Genomic DNA, 13,998 nt, shown 5'->3' with positions numbered 1-13,998 from the left:
CCAAAGAGCACCGCCCGCGCTCCCGGCTGTCTGAGAAGAAAGAGGAGGAGAAGCCCTCTGAGAAGGTGAAGACCCCACCACTTGCTGAGAAGACAGACATAGCTGCAAAGGTAGTCCAGGAAGCAAAGAGATCTCATGTTGTGCTAGCTAAGCCAGGAACAGAGAAGGCGAGTGCTGAGGACAAGGACAAGGTACCCGTGCATGAGCGCATAATGCTGTGTGTGCATGCAGCCAGCCGGGCAGCGTGGAAGCCCAAGTATGCAGTAGTGTGGTGCGTTCTTCCCGGGGGTGGGGGGGGGTGGGGATAGGCAAGATTGATAATGTGGGTTTTTAAAAAAAACCACCTTGATGGTGGCATGGCTTTGGTTTATGCAGCCTTAGAGGTTGGCTCTCAATGCATGGAGTGTGCTGCTGACCTTACAGTGCCCAGACTCTGCCCTCCAGGAGGTGTCCGACTTTCCCAGGACAAGGATTGGCTCGCTTTCCCATCAGAACTGTTCCAGGAGCAAAAGCCCCTCCTGGGCAGTCCGCGTGGCTCATCTTTGGCTGGCGTCAGGGCTGCAACGGGAGCTGAGTGCGCTATTGTGGAATTTATGGCTGGGAGCAACATTTGGCATTCCAAGTATCTTTATCTTCTTTAATGTTTCTAGGCTTCGCAGCCTAGAAAAGATGAGCCTGAATTTGAGCAACCAAATCCAGATAAAATCTCAGAAGCCAGAGGAGGGTTATTCAGGGTGGTAGAGGACCTTCAATCATTTCTTGTCCCTTGCAGCTTTAAAATAGACTGAAGAAATATCATTCAGTCTGGATTGGGAGTTGCGCTCCTCTCGTTTTTCAGTTGGCTGACGTTACTCCTCCTGCAGCTCCCCTCTGGCTTTCCAGGATAGCGTTGGAGTTGGGAGCAGCGCTGAAGTCCTGTGCTGAGGAACGTGGCATGGTGGGGGCATTCGGTGGTGTCTTTGCCCTTTGCCTTTAGCCGTCTTCCCTTGAAGCTTTGAGGTCCAAAATATTGAGGGTCTCTGTTTGGTGTTCTGTTGCAATTCCCCAAAGTTGAATTGCTGCAAAGCTCTGAATTTTGAATGCTTGATTATACAGGGATGAAGGGAGACTCAATATAGAAAGGGAGCACCTGGTTTGAACTATCAGCCTTTGCAACTGCAGTGACACTTGTGCGTGTATCAACAAACCGAATGTTGGCTTGGCTGTTAGGGTTGCCTTTCCCCCATATTAGTTGTCTTGTGTTTTATTTTTTAAAATACTGCTTTAATGCTCCTGTGTACGCCCATTCACTCACCACCTCATTTTTAATTTTTAAATTCTTTGTTTTAAAGTTGCTCCAAACTGCAGTTGGAATTGGGGTTTGTGAGAGAGCCAGTTTGGTGTGGTGGTTAAGAGCGGCAGGACTCTAATCTGGAGAGCCAGGTTTGATTCCCCACTCCTCCGCTTGAAGCCAGCTGGGTGACCTCAGGTCAGTCACAGCTCTCTCGGAGCTCTCTCAATCCCACCCACCTCACAGGGTGATTGTCGTGGGGATAATAATGACATACTTTGTAAACCGCTCTGAGTGTGGCATTAAGTTGTCCTGAAGGGCAGTATATAAATGAAATGTTGTTATTAGTGACATCATGCAATTCAGCCTATCAGTACTGAGGCTTCTTCAACCTAGCCATATCACTCCCGCCCCCGCCCCCGCCCCGAATAAGTATTTATTTAGCACATTTTTATAGCCTCCTCTTCAGACGCTTGCTCCGGGCAACCCTGGAGACAAAAAGGTATATTTGAAATGAACACTGTAAGCATTTCCTTGGCAGCCCCTCGTTCTTCTAACGCGATGTCCGTCTGCAACTGACCTGCACTTTTTTCCATGTGACACATTGAATGCTGTGTGAGTTGGGATGCCCGTGTGTGCATGTTAGCACGTGTTCCTGGTTTCCTAAACACTGAGTGACCTGGTGTCCTTGTCTCGCTTTTCCTGGCTCCTTGGAAGGAGAAGCTGCAACCAGCAAAGCAAGGCCAAGGGCAGAAGCAGTTGCCTTCCCCGACAGCTGGAGAGGGTCCCATCCAGCAGGTGTGTTGCCTGGAGGTGCTGGGGGTTGCCTGCCTTGTGTGTGCAGTGGGAGGATCCTGTTGGTGCTGGAGGAATCAGCACTGAGCTGGAGGCCCATGGCTTGGAGTGGGTGCTCCGAGGCTCTTCTGGGTTTGGAGGGTTGTGGAGCTCCGTCATTTCTTCACTAGTTATTCCAAGTTAATGTCTATAATGGCTGTGGAGTCCCAGGTTTTGTTAAGACGGTCACAGTTATAGTGAAAAAGAATCCCGAGAGCCAAACTATGTGTGGCGGAGAACATGTGGCTGCCACAGGTTCACCATCACCATTTTAAAACATAGCAAGGGCTGGATCCCTGTCGGGCCTGCGGTGCAGAGCTCCCTTCCACCTTTTCAAGTGCCGAAACAGCCAAGGGCTGTGTGCATGGCTGCAGCTGTTTCGGCACTTGAAAAGGTGCAGTATGTTTGTGTGGGAAGAGCTCCATGCCATAATCGGGCTCTCGCCACATTTTAACATGGCGACGGTGAACCTGTGCCAGCTACAATTTCGCTGTCCCATTTACTTTGGCTCTAAGTCCTGGTTTAACCCATGTGGGGAAAGGTAGTATGAGATCATGTTGGTCTAAATCATGTTGGAGTAGTCCAGGTCCAGTAGCTCCTTATAGATCAACAACATTTCCAAGGTCTGAGCTTTTGAGAGTAAAGCATAATTCTTTTCCAAGAGCATTAGGGTCAGATACAGAGTTCTACAAAAGTGGAATGTTTTCCCGCTGGTTTCTGAATATTACAATTTTTAATGTCAGACTTTAGGTACCTTCTGTCCTCCAACAATTACCAGTGTTATCTTGTGAATTGTCTTTGTATCTTTCATGATCAAATTTGAATTTTACATTTCACGTTCTTTCCATGTTTCATGGGTCTTTATGGGCTCTTGACCCTTTTTTTCAAGCTTTCTACAAAACATAAATGCAACAATCGTGTACGCTTACAGGTTCTGAAGAAATGGGTGTTAGTCCACAAAAGCTTGTGTTAGAGTAAGAGATCGCAAGCCTCCTCTGTTTTGACTTGACTGCCTTAGGAACATGAGATGTATCATGTATAACTCGTGCACAAATGATGCTGCTTCTTTATATGATTATGAAATGTTAAGTAAAGTACTGTAACTCTATTCATCCAATAATTCTTTGCACATTAAGACAGGGGGGAGGAGGTTTAGCATACTAACCTTAGAAGTGGTGGGTTGGGCAGCCAGTCACCCCCTCCCCTACTTACTTGCCTATCTCTTTCTTTGCAAGCGTAACAATGCTCAGGGAGTGGGTCAGTTCTGAATAGGAGATCCCACCCTGATCTGAATCAGAGCCCTACATGGCTGCTGGTTTTCCTTTAAATTCTCTGATGCTTCATCCGCAGACATCTCGGTGTCTTCTTATCTAGCTCTAGTCCTACGTTAGTGGCTTGCTGGGACAGTAGAAGGCCGTCCGTTCAAAGTTGCGTTCCCTCTCCAGTTTAAAGTTACCAGCTGTGGGTTGTAGAAATTCCAGTCTCTCCCCCGCTCTTTGGGGTCATTGGCACCATAACCCCCCTGGGCCGAGGATTACAGTTTCCCACTCCCCAACACCAGCTCCTTGTCTTTTCCTGATCAGCCCAGTAAAACAGCAGCCGGTTTATGAGCCCCTTGAATGACCAGTTCTGCACAGAAGCTTCTGCTCTGGGTCTTCTCTGTCTTTTGAACTGCTGGCTGGACCCCATTGCACATAGCTTTGTTGGTGTCTGCAACTGGAAAGCCAGAGTTGCTGGCCTGGCCCGGCTTTGGTGGCTACAGAAGCCAGTGCTGGGAGCTCTGTCTGCCTTTCTCTTCCTGTTGCTGCTGGATTATGTCAGGGCTTTGCGTTATAAACTTCTCTTAGCTGTCAGTCCTCGGCCTCTCTGCTGACCTCTCTCTTTTCTCTTCTTCCCCCTCGCTGCGCCAGCTGGAGCCCCCGAACCCTGCGGCTGCACTAAGCCAGGTACCGTACCCCTGCGTGCCGGATCGCCCTCCACCTCCCGCCTGCCTCTGGGCTGATGTCTGTGCTCGTGCCTCCTGCTGGAGCGTAAGGCTTTCTTCACCTCTTCCACCTGGCCTGCCTCTGGCCTTCCCTTTCCATCACAGCTTGGTCATCCCACCATGGGGGCGGGGGAGAGGAACTGGGAAGCTTTCTGTTGAATTCACAAGCCATTGCTAGTATTGCAAGTTTGAGAGGTCATCTTTTAGCACCTCCCCCCTTCGGCACTACTAAAACTTCCACAGCCCGATGCAGGCCCCAGCAAACAAAGCGGAAGAAGAGCAGAGAATTTTGGAGAGTGATGGAAGCTGGCTGTGTGACTGGAGGTGGGGGTTAGCTGCATTCCCCACAGATCAATAATCATTTTGTCCAGTGGAAGGATTGATTGCCCAATCACACTTGGGGTGACCATTTAGCCCTGAAATGTGTTTGGCAGCCGTGCTCTGAGCTGCTAACAATACATTTGTTTTATTCCTTTTTATACAGTATCGTCCCATATACATGTCGTTTCTGCAGCATAAAAAGGCAGGTCCCCGCCCCAGGGAGCTTACAACCAATGCTTCAACAGGAGTGACAAGAAAGGAGTTTAGGGAAAGGAGGAGGGGGGGGATGCAAAGTCTAGCGGGGGGCAAATGGGCAGAGATTCAGTTTGTTCCAGGTTCTGAAGGGAGAGGAGGCAATACACAGGGGTAGGGGTTCTAGGCACTGCGTCTTCCATAGGGAAACAAGTACAGGGCAGAGGAATTCCCCTTCCAGGCCTGTACCTTATCAAAGCCACATACTTGAATGCTCTCCCAGTTTGTCACATATGGAGCACGATAAGGAGAAGTGTTTGAGTGCAGACTCTGCCCCCCCCCTCTGGCACTGGCTGACTTTTCCGTGGGGGGGGGCAGGATTTAAACTTAGTCCTCTCCCTGCAGTTGGGCGTCAGCCAAGGAGGCCTCTCTGTGTGTTCAGGGCCTTTCTGAGACGTTGATCTGGGAAGGCTGGGTGTGCTTGCGCAGATGGTCATCTATCCGGTGGCACCACTTCCTAACCAGTGAAAGCAGATCTCTTCTGGCTCCCCCTCTCAGATCCTTTCCCAGGCTGCTGTGTGTGTGTACGCAGGGCACGGTGCATTCCCTGCCAGGGTAGAGAGAAGTTGCAAATGATGTGATCCCCCTACTCTTCGGCTACAAAGAAGTGGCAGGACCACCCCCTCTGCTGGGGAATCCTCCCTTTCCCAGCTCCCTTTGCCAGAGATTGGGACCGGCCAAGGAGCTGGTGGTGCAAGGAAATGCTGCAGACAAGCATCCGCTTCAGCTCCACTCTCTTTTGGCAGCGAACCTGTATGCTGCCACCTGCTGGCTGGGAGCAAAACGGGAGCCTGCTGTTTGTCTGGGGGCAAGCGGGGAGCCGTCCCCTCCCCAAAAGTCTGTAAATGTCTGAGTTTTGGTTTGGCTTAAGGAAGGGCAGGGGGAGGAGAGTGCTATGGGTTAAAGCTTGTCATAAAGCACGTGATGCTCTGGCTTCTTCGAAGCAAGGAGGGGGAAGGCATTAAGGTTCCCCAAAGGGGAGTCAACATGACTTTTTTGTAATGTGCATTTGCTAAGGACACACGTCCGGAAGGCAAGAGCTTCTGATTTCTGAACAGCCTGCCTGAAACTGATAAGCTTATAGAGAAGCCTGTGGATGCTGAAGAAAATGGATCCCAAGAGTAATCTGTTGTGTGCATGAGACCCAGTTCCCAACATTTAATCTCACTAGGGTGACCATGAAGCAAAGCATGTGGGGAGGGGCTATGGAGACAGGGACCCGGGAGGTGGACAACTGCAGCCTTTGGGTTAACAGCAAGGGAGGGTATCCCTTACCCACCCACCCCCCAGGCCTCACGTACATAGCCTCGGGGCTTTTGTTCAGCTGGAACGCGGTGGAACGGAGTTCTGGCACCTCTTGAAAATGGTCACATGGCTGGTGGCCCCGCCCCCTGATCTCCAGACAGAGGGGAGTTTAGAACTGCTGGCTGGACCCCATTGCACATAGCTTTGTGGGTGTCTGCAACTGGAAGGCCAGGGTTGCTGGCCTTCCGGGGGCGGGGCCACCGGCCATGTGACCATTTTCGCTGAGGGCGATTTAAACTTTAAAAAACTCCCCCCTTGTTCCAGCTGACCCAAAGTGACATCATCGTGCGGTCCTGAGTTCCACCACTGAGTTCCACCACCTCTTTGCCCAGAAAAAAAGCCCTGCATAGCCTGAAGGAGGGAAGGACAAAAAGAAACCGGCCTAATACTTGCTCCCCAGCCACCATAATGGGGACCACAGCAGGGTTCTCTTAAAAACCACTTTCCTAAGTTCACCGAGCCGGACTCTCTGTTGCCATTCACATGCCTCTTGGAAGCTCACCTGCAAGGGGACAAATGCCTACGTTGTTTGTCTCCAATGTTTGCTACTTTAGAGGTAAACTGCCTCTGAACATGGAAGCTCCAGCTGGGCTTCCGTGACTGGTGAATCGGCAGACGTGCCCTTATGTCTGTCTGCTTGCCCAGATGTTAACTTTTCTTCTGGGGGTTGGGGGTGCCGGCGGTCTGTGCTTCTGGTCTCCCCTGCTGGGTTGGAGGGGAGCTTCCAGAGAGATTAACTTGGCCTATGTTGCCTCCCTCCCTGTTGGCTCCTGCAGGGTCAGGCGGGTGATGCCCCAGCAGCTGCCTTTGGCTTGACCTCTGCCGTATCGCAGCCACAGGTTTGGCTGTTCCATTGACAACTCCATTGCTTGCGGGTGTCTGCAGCTTGCTGTTCACGATGGGTGGGAGGCTTGTGTGTTGTGTGTGAATCAGTCTTAGGGGGTGTATGTTTTTTCTGACGGGGTCTCCCACACTCTGAAGCTCTGCTAAGCAATGAGGCTCTGAACAGAGGGAGCAATTGTAGATTTAATGTTGCAGCTCTCCTGTCCCTGTAACGAGCTTTTGCCCGTGTCTGAAACTAAACTTTTACTAGCCAAAAGAAAGATGTGTCTTTTCTCTTGGAAAGCTTTCAGCAATTAGTTCTCAGGCCTGTCAAACAGATAAGTTCTTTGAACCACCCGTTATCAGTACATTTATTCTATATAGGGTTCGATATTGCTTTGCAACTCCTTATCGAACACACAGACACCTGTCTAGAGTTTATTTCACTTTATTGAAAATACACCCTAGTTTTTTAATGAAGCAAGTAATCAAAATATAAATGGTTATTAATATAAATCCTATAAAACAGAACATAGAAAGGCAGTAAGAAATAAGTTTGCTAACATTTCTTAATAAATTCCAAGTTTAACATAATCAAAGTTTCTATGAAATGCATAGGTAAAAATAAGTTCTCACCTAAATTCTCTCAAGAGATTTCTTCCATCAGAGCTCTGCCATTCTATCTGAGTTTGCAATTTTATAAGTCATCGTATGCAAATATTTAAGGTCTGTTCACATGATAGCACAAACAAACGATAATTGGTCTGATGCTTCACTGAATATTCATAGTTTCTATTGTACAACCTTCCAATTAGTAAAAAATTACGTTATACTCAAACTTACAAAACAAAACTATAAATCTCTGAGAAGTGTCAGAAAAATTTAAGTTGAGAGATCACCATTGGTTGAATCTCTGATAGAGGAACATTAATCTCGATAGAGTCCACTATTTTAGTTAACTGTCAAAAGATTAAAGCACACCTGTTAGAATTACCTAACACATAGAAAAAAACACAGACGGTTCATGCAAAGTCTGAAAATTCATCTAGAATACAAGTGCTTGGCCTAGTATTGCTCAGTATTGATTATTGTCATGTGCTTTTATCTATATTGGTGCAACACCCCATCCCAAAGGCTTGGTGTATTTTGCTATTTTGTTTTGATCCCTAGACCCGTTCTGCAAATTACATTAGACTGAAAGAGTGGGACTTGCTTAAAGGCTTTGAGGTCTGATGGAGACTCTGCAGTCTTGGCTGGCCCCTGGGCTACGAGCCGCTCTTTACTGATCTGGTTTTGTCCCCCCCCCCCTTGGTGTTGAGGGTGTGTCCCCAGGTCTGTCTTCTATCTGGGGCTTGTCCATGTCTCCCAGAGCTGCAAGGGCGAATGGTTATGGATAAACCTGACTGCTGTGCTTATGTGGGCAAGAGGGAAGGGCATATGGAAGGAGCCTTTGTGTTATGCAATGCAGAAGGGGACCCTGGTCTCCTGGGTCCCGTTTGACCTATGGCAAGGGCTTTGCATGCTGTGTCCAGAGTTCCTCCCAGCCCTGTGGCCTCTGTGTCTTGGGGCAGAGGACTTGCATGCAGCATGCTTTTTGTGAAGTTGTCTCATGGTGTGGGGAGAGGGCTTTCTCAAGGGGCCGCAGACATTGTGGAAGACCCCCTCCTCCGACTCAAAGTCTCGCTTGAAGTCAGATCCACTTGTAAACTTACTGCACACTGCAAAATCTACTTGCACAGTAACTCCAGACTCCTTTTCCCCTCCTAGCATTTCACACCAGTTAACGCTAAACAAGTATATAATTTAGTCTTCCTGGTTTAGTACTTGTCTCGCATTCCCGGCCCGCAAGCTGTGTTTCATATTCTACAGGGGAATCCCCAAATTCACCATCAAGCCTCCTCTCCTACCTGACTTCCTGGTCCACTTTTGGTTTGAGAACAGCTGGGGATGGGACATTGGCAGCCACTGTGGTCAAAGCACATGGGAGGGGAGGGGAGCACAGGTGGGGGGACTCTGGTTACCTTGTTGGGCGGGGGATAGGAGCAAGGAGATGGAGGTGAGCTGTTGGGGAGATGGTACAGGCAGTGGAGTGTGTGTGGGGGGCTAAATCCCCTTGGGTGATTCTGGGGCTGCGCAGTGACCTGTCCCATTGTTGTCCCCCCCCCCTCGCACGGCAGGCAAAGACGGAGGAGCAAATTGCAGCTGAAGAGGCCTGGTACGAAACGGATAAAGTGTGGCTGGTCCACAAGGATGGCTTTTCCTTAGGTAAGAATTCCTTGAGTCCACTTGATGGTTCAGGCTCTCAGGTTCCCCCGTCTTGCTTACTCTCCCTTTGGTGCCCATCACAGCAGTAGAATTCTCTGTGCCATTAAGATTGGCACAGAGAATTCCTTTGTACAGGGGCCGATCTTTGGTTTTGGGAGGGGGGGCTTGGTAAGACAGTAGACTCAGGCCCCCTCCTCTGCCTTCTTCTAGACTCCCCTTCTTGTCCTCCTGTTCGCATGCCCCACCACCTGCCTGTGTGCCCTTCCTCTGCCCACTCGCAAGCTCTCCCACCACTTCCAGTCACAGCTGCCCAGACTGCCTGACCCCGTTCCCCTGATGGTGCTGGGTGGTGGGTGCAGCCAGGAGTGCCACTGCCCTGGCCACCAGGAATGCTGATGCTTTGTGCACCACCCATGTGCCCTTCTCCTGCAGCGCTAGGCAGCATATGCAGCCAGTAGCAGAGGTGACAAAGCTCTCACAAGCAGGTAGTGGAAAGCTGTGGGTGCAGGCACCAGAGGCAATAAGTGAGTAGGGAGTTGGCAGCAGTGGGCCCTGCCAGGAGCTGTGGCAGCTGCCCAACCTCAGGGTATGCTAATGCTGGCCACAGGTGTCGTGACGGCTTCTCCATGAGAAACAAGAGTGGGCGGGAGGGATGACTGAGAAAATGGTTTGTGCTCAGCTGGGCCACAAGGTGGCAGCATCACTCCAGCTCTGTGCTTGGGCAGGTGTCTGTGCGCCCCTTTCATGCTACTGTGCTTGCTCCCCCCCCCCACCCGCCAGCAAGCCAGCTGAAGACGGATGCTGCTGGGCTTCTCCCTGATGGGAAAGTCAAGGTGAAGTTGGACTACGATGGGGCTGTGCTCGAGGTGGACGAAGATGATGTGGAGAAGGTAGGAGCTGGAAGCACTGTGGCATCCCTTCTTGCCTGGAGCAGGAGTGGCCCCTGGCAGCGGGGTTTCTGGTTCTGCTGCCGCTGACCGTCCTCTGCTCTTTGCTTAGGCCAACCCTCCCTCGTGCGACCGTGCGGAGGACCTGGCTGGCCTCGTCTATCTCAACGAGTCCAGCGTCTTGCACACGCTGCGCCAGCGCTACGGCGGAAACCTCATTCACACCTATGCCGGGCCCAACATGGTCGTCATCAACCCCCTCAGCTCTCCATCCATATACTCCGAAAAGGTGGGTGTGGCCACAGGGAAGAGCTGGGCAGACCTCCCGCCTTGGCAGTTCCCAAAGCATGCTTTTCCCCCAGTGGGAGAGGGTTGGGGTCCAAATGGCTTCCATGGAACCCCACTGTGGTTCCTCTGCACTCCCTATAGGATGACTGCTGTCTTGTCAGTAGGAGTGGGGCTCATCTCTGCATGGCTCCCTCTTGCACTGGTATCGCAGAGGCCCCTTTTCAGCTGTGCTTCCACCACCCGGACAGGTTCATAAAACCACACCTGCCCCGTTGAGGAACGTCACTGAATTAAGAGTCTGCCGAAAGCTGCACCAATGCCAGGCTCTGCCTTTTTGCTGGTGTGTGTGTGTGTGGGTGGGGGGGGGCAGACTGTGGCCCAGGCCCCGTGCTCGCTTCTTTGGAGGCACCTGCTGTGGGAACCCCCTCTTCCTTTTTGGTGTCTGTGAGTCCTCCCCCCTCACCTGCCCCTCCCTCAGCGCAGCTCCTTCCCTCCAGGTGATGCACATGTTCAAGGGGTGCCGCCGAGAGGACACGTCGCCCCACATCTATGCCGTGGCCCAGGCTGCCTACCGCAACATGCTGATGAGCCGCCAGGACCAGTCCATCGTCCTCTTGGGCAGCAGTGGCAGCGGCAAGACCACCAGCTGCCAGCACCTGGTCCAGTACTTGGCCACTGTAGCCGGCAGCTCCGGGAGGGTCTTCTCAGGTGGGTTGTAGCCAACTGTGGCTCTGGCTCCTTCCCTAGATACGCACGGTCAGAGAGGCTGCTTCCAGCTGCCACGTGCTGCTGCTGCTGCTGCTGCACCCTTCCCAACCCATCCCTGCAGCCTTCTCAGCTGCTGGGTTCATCTGGATTGGCCTATATTCCTCTTCAGCCGGGCTTAGTCCATCCGTACAACACTCACAGCTGTATTTGCTCTCCAGATGTTTTTGCTCACATTCAGAGTTGTGAATGCTGCATGTTGCAGTGTCACTAAATGGGTGGGTGGGGAGGTGCTGAGCATGGGGCGGGGGTGCGCACACCCACCAGTGCGTGTGTGCTGCCTGTCCTGTCCCTGCATGCTTTTCTTTGTTTGTGCCTCGGCAGTGGAGAAGTGGCAGGCTCTGTACACCATCCTGGACGCCTTTGGCAACAGCGGCACCAGCTTGAATGGCAATGCCACTCGCTTCTCACAGATCATCTCGCTGGACTTCGACCAGGCCGGCCAAGTGGCTTCTGCTTCCGTGCAGGTGAGCGCGCAGGGGTGGGGGGGTGGGGGGCCTCCAGTTTCAGACCCCAATAGTAATGCTCCTCCGTCAACTCGAGATCCCTGAGTGGGGTCTGCAGATGCTGAGAGGGCAAAGGACGGGTTGGGGTGGGTCTGTAGCCATAGCAGGGTTGGTTCCAAAATCTCAGGAGATCGAGTTAATCCTTTGCCCCCACCCCACCCCCCAGCAGATAGGGGCAATCTCTGTGAGTTGCTCATATCTGCTTAGAAGGAATGGCTTTGCAAGCCCCTCCTCTTCCTTCTGATTAGCCCACAGGAGGTCAGACCCCCCCCCCCACAGCTGTCCCAAGTCTCCACTTGGTCCTGCTGCCTCTTCCCCTTGCTTTCCAGGGATGTCAGAAACAAACCGGGTAACTCCTGCTGTTACCAATGCCTCTGAGAGTATCTCTGCCATTAAACAGAATTGCACATCTAGCACTCTGTTGCTGTTTAGAGGCTCTGTCTAGTTGCTGCACCTCCTGCTACGCTGCCCCTGCACTAACTTATAGAAATCTATCACAGCTTCACAATTTCGAGCTCTCATGCTCCAGGGATAGTGAGCTGCCCCGCTGCCCCTCTCTGTTACCACACTTCATGTTGCAGGACAAAATAGACGTGGTGCGTTTCCAGAGAGCAAGCGCCATACATTCAAAATATAAGAAAGTTTAATAAACAAATAAAAAGAATATACACAGCCCATTGAAACATTCAGGCTGACCAAGGGTACAAAGAAACAGTGAAAACATGCAGTATTCTTTCCCTATGCCTGGTAATTCCCAAACCATGTTTAATTAGGACAGGCATACTTGACTTGACGTTGCAGTAGCTTAAAGATCAGCATTAACTTAATTCACTGGTGGGGGGGGGGTCTCCTCTCCTTTTTCTCTGGCCATGTGGAGAAAATTGGGTCCCTAAGTAAAAGCTTAGTCCTTTATGGCTTGGGCTTCCAAGTCTAGAGCAAGATGCAAGAATGCTTTTTCCTTGTTGCTTAGTTTAAATAACCTCTGTCTTTCTCCCTCCCTCCTTGGGATGACTTTACTATCCCTTCCTGTTCCAAAGGAAGACTTTTAGCAATTTGCTTGTTTCCATCTCTATCCCCAGCAGAGTTTGGGGTGCCAAACCCTTGTCCTACTTTGACCAGAGTCACCGTCATTGTAACCAAGAGCTTGAGCGCTCTGTGCTTGGAGCTTTCTGGCTCCTTCCCCCATCCCACCCCTTTCTGCTGGCTATTAGTTTGAAGCTGGGTTCCTGCTCATGGACAGAGCGCAGTCACAATAATTGAAATATTGGTGTGAATTCTAGGATGGAGGGCATTTCTCCACACGTGTTAGTTGGGGAGAAGTCTTTGGTAGCTGCAACGGTTGCCCTGAGCTGTCCAGAGATGGGTTTTTGAGGGGTTTAAGGGAAGCTTGCATCAGGCTACCTGTTCCCCTTCAGTCAAACTGTGCGTGCATGCATATATACACAACATTTCCCCCTGTTGTATAACACATCTGGACCCTTGATGTTTTGACAGCCTGTGTTTTCATTATTGCTTTATTTTCTCCCAACACATCCTGCCCGGTCACACTTTCTTAGCCTCCTAAATAGGAGTAACAATGACGGGCCGCCTTGTGGGATTGTGGCAAGAGCAGACGCTGCAGAAAGGAGCAGCTGCATGTGTCTCAGTTACTGATCATTCCCAAAGACTCAAGGGTTGGTGGCCTTGCACTTTTAGCATTGGGGGGTGGGGGGTGGGGATAGGGAATGGTAGCATAGTCAGGTATCAAGGTTCCAACCAGCGGCTTTGGAGAAATGCCACATGGTGGACAGGCAAACTGGGCTACCACAGGGCCAAGATGGATGCCCTTTGGCCCAGCTGATTTCCCCCCCCTCCTTGCCTTCTTCAGACAATGTTGCTGGAGAAGCTCAGGGTAGCCAAGCGCCCTGCCAGCGAGGCCACTTTCAACGTCTTCTATTACCTGCTGGCCTGTTCGGACAATGCTCTCCGGTAAGAACACCGCACAAGGACAGATGTGGGATCTGGGGCTGGGCTTCCAGGCTTGGTCTTGGGGCGTGCGTGTGTGTGTGTGTGTGTGCATGGACAGGGCTACTAGGAAAGGGAGGGGGGTGTCTTCAAGACGCAACTGGTTTGCTCCTGCACAGCTTTCAAATTCCCAAAGCTGCTCTGGTCTTGTGGATCTCTTGTGGATGTGAGATGAGCCTCAGCTCAGCCTTCTGAGCTCAAGCTCCGGGTTTTTAATGTTAGCTCTGAAATCTGTGTTTGGGTGCTTGTGGTCAGCTTGAAGAGCCTCTGAGTGCATGGACGCAAAGAGCCAGGTCTCCGCAGCCCACCAACCTCCCAGGGTTGCCTTCACAGCATCATAGGAGGTGCTGTGCCTTTCCCTCCCTGTCTCCCTCTCACGCTTCTTTTCTTCTGCTTCCTCTTTGCTCCAGGACAGAGCTTCATTTCAACCACTTGGCAGAAAACAACGTCTTTGGGATCATGCCTCTGTCAAAGGTAACCAGCCTAGATGGGGGA

At 51.2% G+C, this 13,998-nt stretch overlaps 1 protein-coding gene across 4 annotated transcripts in view; it reads left to right on the top strand.

Annotated features, from left to right (window-relative positions):
- MYO18A (myosin XVIIIA) overlaps nucleotides 1–13,998 on the top strand; it is a 133,883-nt gene that overhangs the window by 53,862 nt on the left and 66,023 nt on the right. For 2 of the 4 annotated variants that reach the window (XM_055001452.1, XM_055001451.1), the window contains exons 3-9: nucleotides 8,966–9,053; nucleotides 9,834–9,943; nucleotides 10,053–10,229; nucleotides 10,726–10,936; nucleotides 11,318–11,460; nucleotides 13,367–13,467; nucleotides 13,914–13,977. In XM_055001452.1, coding sequence (XP_054857427.1) covers nucleotides 8,966–9,053; nucleotides 9,834–9,943; nucleotides 10,053–10,229; nucleotides 10,726–10,936; nucleotides 11,318–11,460; nucleotides 13,367–13,467; nucleotides 13,914–13,977 — 894 coding nt within the window. The other 2 variants (XM_055001450.1, XM_055001454.1) reach the window with 2 other exon arrangements.

This window comes from Eublepharis macularius, chromosome 17 (assembly GCF_028583425.1).
Source record: "Eublepharis macularius isolate TG4126 chromosome 17, MPM_Emac_v1.0, whole genome shotgun sequence".
Taxonomy (NCBI): Eukaryota; Metazoa; Chordata; class Lepidosauria; order Squamata; family Eublepharidae; genus Eublepharis; species Eublepharis macularius.
This window is presented reverse-complemented; position numbering and strand designations above follow the sequence as displayed.